This window comes from Poecilia formosa, unplaced genomic scaffold, assembly GCF_000485575.1.
Source record: "Poecilia formosa unplaced genomic scaffold, Poecilia_formosa-5.1.2 Scaffold407, whole genome shotgun sequence".
NCBI lineage: Eukaryota > Metazoa > Chordata > Actinopteri > Cyprinodontiformes > Poeciliidae > Poecilia > Poecilia formosa.
Genome location: NW_006800346.1, coordinates 184,786 through 187,647, shown reverse-complemented (window position 1 = coordinate 187,647; position 2,862 = coordinate 184,786). Strand labels below are relative to the sequence as shown.

Genomic DNA, 2,862 nt, shown 5'->3' with positions numbered 1-2,862 from the left:
CAGTGACACCCACAAAATTCACTGACCACCTTGGACATTGGCTTCAGAGCTCTTGAAGACCTTCCCCACAGCACTAATTTGCCGATGTGTGGTTGGGCGTTTGGGTTAAACCTTGCCTGACATTTGCCTTCCTACACAATTTTTGCTACATCCTCATTTTCCTTCAGTGCTCCATCAGGGATTTGTCCCATTAAGCTGGATTTCTCAGAATGAATTTCATCCAGGCCAATCAGCGAACTGGAGACATTGAGAACGATGATGCCGAGTTGTTGTAGTTTGCCAATGACACTGGAGGAAGTGAACGAAGCCATTCAGTACATGTTGGCCACGCCTCCAAATATTGAACAATTAAAGTTCTCTCTTTGCAGTGCGGGGCGATTGTTTACAGCGCACCTAATTTCCACTAAACTTCATAGCTTCTTTCACACATTACTACGTCACAGCCAAACGTTTGCAGTTGGGTAAAGTCAGATCTAATTGTTTAAAAGTTCAACAGAATCCACTTCTCTAGCAAGCAATTGCTTCTCAATAGCAGAGGGTGGAGACCCTTTGGACAAAACGAAGCGTAGAACAAGGTAGGTTGAACCCCATCTGTCCAGTACGAGTCCAACTGGCGGTGGAAACACTGTCTTGAATACACCGGAACATTAAATAGCGTTCTGACCTAAAACAAAAAGGCAGGAGTTGCTCCCTTCTACTTTTCACAACACTTTGCTTGATGACGGCAGAAACCACTTGAGTTCTTGGTTCTGAGATAATCAGTGTTGTACATCATCATCATCCGTACTGGAGTCTTTAAGCAAATTGAGTCACTAGCTCAGTTTCCATTGACATTTAATTGTGCAAATTAGAATTGCGGAAATAAATTTATTTGATGGAAACCTGCCAAATTTGGAAAAAAAAAAAAAAAAAAAAAAGGTTTTTGCGCCAGAATTAGGTGGTTTATGGCTGTCTTGAAATTGGTGTATTTCACAAAACTGCAGTTGAAACACTTTTTTAGCATCGCACGAGTCTTGTGATCAACAACCAGATGCTACTAGTGGTGGAAATGACGAAGAAAACGACAGGAAGTTGTAAGAGGCTGATGTCGTGGCATGTTTTTTAATGACTCATTGCACGAGCAAACTTATTCATGTGTGATTTTAATAATGAAAACACGCCAGTTGCGAAATTATGTCTTTCTGACATTAGTGGAATATCGACAAAGTCTTGCGCACATTTGTAATGTAAAAGCAGCTACTCACAGTGGTTGTGGTGATGGTGTTTTTAGATGGTGTGGTCCCTGTAAGATCCTCGGGCCGAGGTTGGAGAAGGCCGTTGCAAAACAGAAAGGCCGCGTCGCCATGGCAAAAGTTGACATCGACGATCACACAGACTTAGCTATTGAGTACGGGGTGAGTACTCTGTTAAACCAAACGTGTTGCTGCTTGAGAAACTTAAGGCTTGACTCAGCTTGAGGTGTCTCTGTGCCTCTCCAGGTGTCTGCTGTTCCTACAGTCATCGCCATGAGGGGAGGAGATGTCGTCGACCGCTTTGTGGGGATCAAAGATGATGATCAACTGGACTCATTTGTCTGCAAAGTCATTGGACAATAAACCGGCAGTCCCCCCCCTAGCCGTGCACCACCATTATGGTGCTGTTACCTAAGATCATGGCATGTCACGCAGGCGGTGCTGCAGTCTCACTTGGCCAACTCTTTAGCGCTCACACTCATCTCTAGACAGGCTGTGGATTGTTGCTTTGATCTTTTTCTCTTTTTCTCTTTTTTCTTGGTCCAGTGATGGGTGTTTGGATTTTATGACGGAGTATTAGGTCCATACTAAGGAAAAAAAATCAATTATGAGAATAGTCATACAAATTACAAGAGAACAAAGTCATGTTTTGAGAATAAAGCAAAAATAATACAAAAATAAAGTTAATATGAAAAAGTCATTTTCGAAATAATCCTAATATTATGAGAATAAAGTCAAAATATTACAACTTGTAATTTAGTGACTCTATTGTCATAATTTTATATTTTTGCTAATTTAGCATGGCCCTAATTCTCCATCGTGGCTCTTCAACCTTTTAGCTCATTTTGTTTTGAATTCTCTGAAAAATGTGATGGCTCCATGAATCTATTGTAATAGAAACGCCCAGCTGTTCTGTCACTGTTGGAAAAGATGTCTGTACAAGAACTCGTTCATATTAATAAGAGGGACAAACGTTTATAGTTTTTAGCAGTGGAGGAGATTTGATTGTAAGAAGATAATGAATATGTGACATTGTTACCTGTAATTCCTGCTTTTGTCCACAAGAGGGTGGTGTTTCTCTAACATCTTCCAGGTACACCATTGGTCATTTTACACCGTTATGCCTCATAATGTGAGAAGAGAAGATGGATGTGTGAGAGAGAAAGAGAGTGTGTGTGTGTGTGTGTCTGTGTGACTGTACTTCTCTGTGTCCTGACTGTGAACCTGAAGGCAAGCAGGAATTGCAAACATGAGCTTAGTTTTAGTTTATTACTAAAATGGACTCTATGTACAAACATATGACCAAGTGAAGTAATAAAGGAGTCAAGATGTTCTATATTTGAAGAAGGTGGATTTATTATGCCTATTGCAGCATGAATAAATGACATCATCCCCCTATTCCAGAGCCCAAAGTGTTCATGACCCTGAATGTTTTCACATTTGTTCCGCACCATAAACGGCATATTTTATTGTGATTTTACGTGACGGAACCAGTGGTGGCCCAAGAAAATTCCCTTAGTGGTGGCCAGACCAGACAAAATTTCAGGCCAGAGCAACTAAAAAAACAAAATTATATAATTATTAGGTCTGTCGATGTTAACGCATGTGATTTATCTGAAATTTTTAACAT

General features: G+C 40.5%; 1 protein-coding gene across 1 annotated transcript in view; it reads left to right on the top strand.

Moving 5' to 3' along the window:
• Window positions 1-2,575, top strand: part of txn2 (thioredoxin 2) — a 6,534-nt gene extending 3,959 nt beyond the window's left edge. The window contains exons 3-4 of the mRNA XM_007576432.2: window positions 1,271-1,394; window positions 1,479-2,575. Of these exons, the coding sequence (XP_007576494.1) occupies window positions 1,271-1,394; window positions 1,479-1,595 (241 nt within the window). The 3' untranslated portion in view covers window positions 1,596-2,575. The remainder of the gene's footprint in view (window positions 1-1,270; window positions 1,395-1,478) is intronic.
• The last annotated feature ends 287 nt before the right edge of the window (window positions 2,576-2,862 follow it).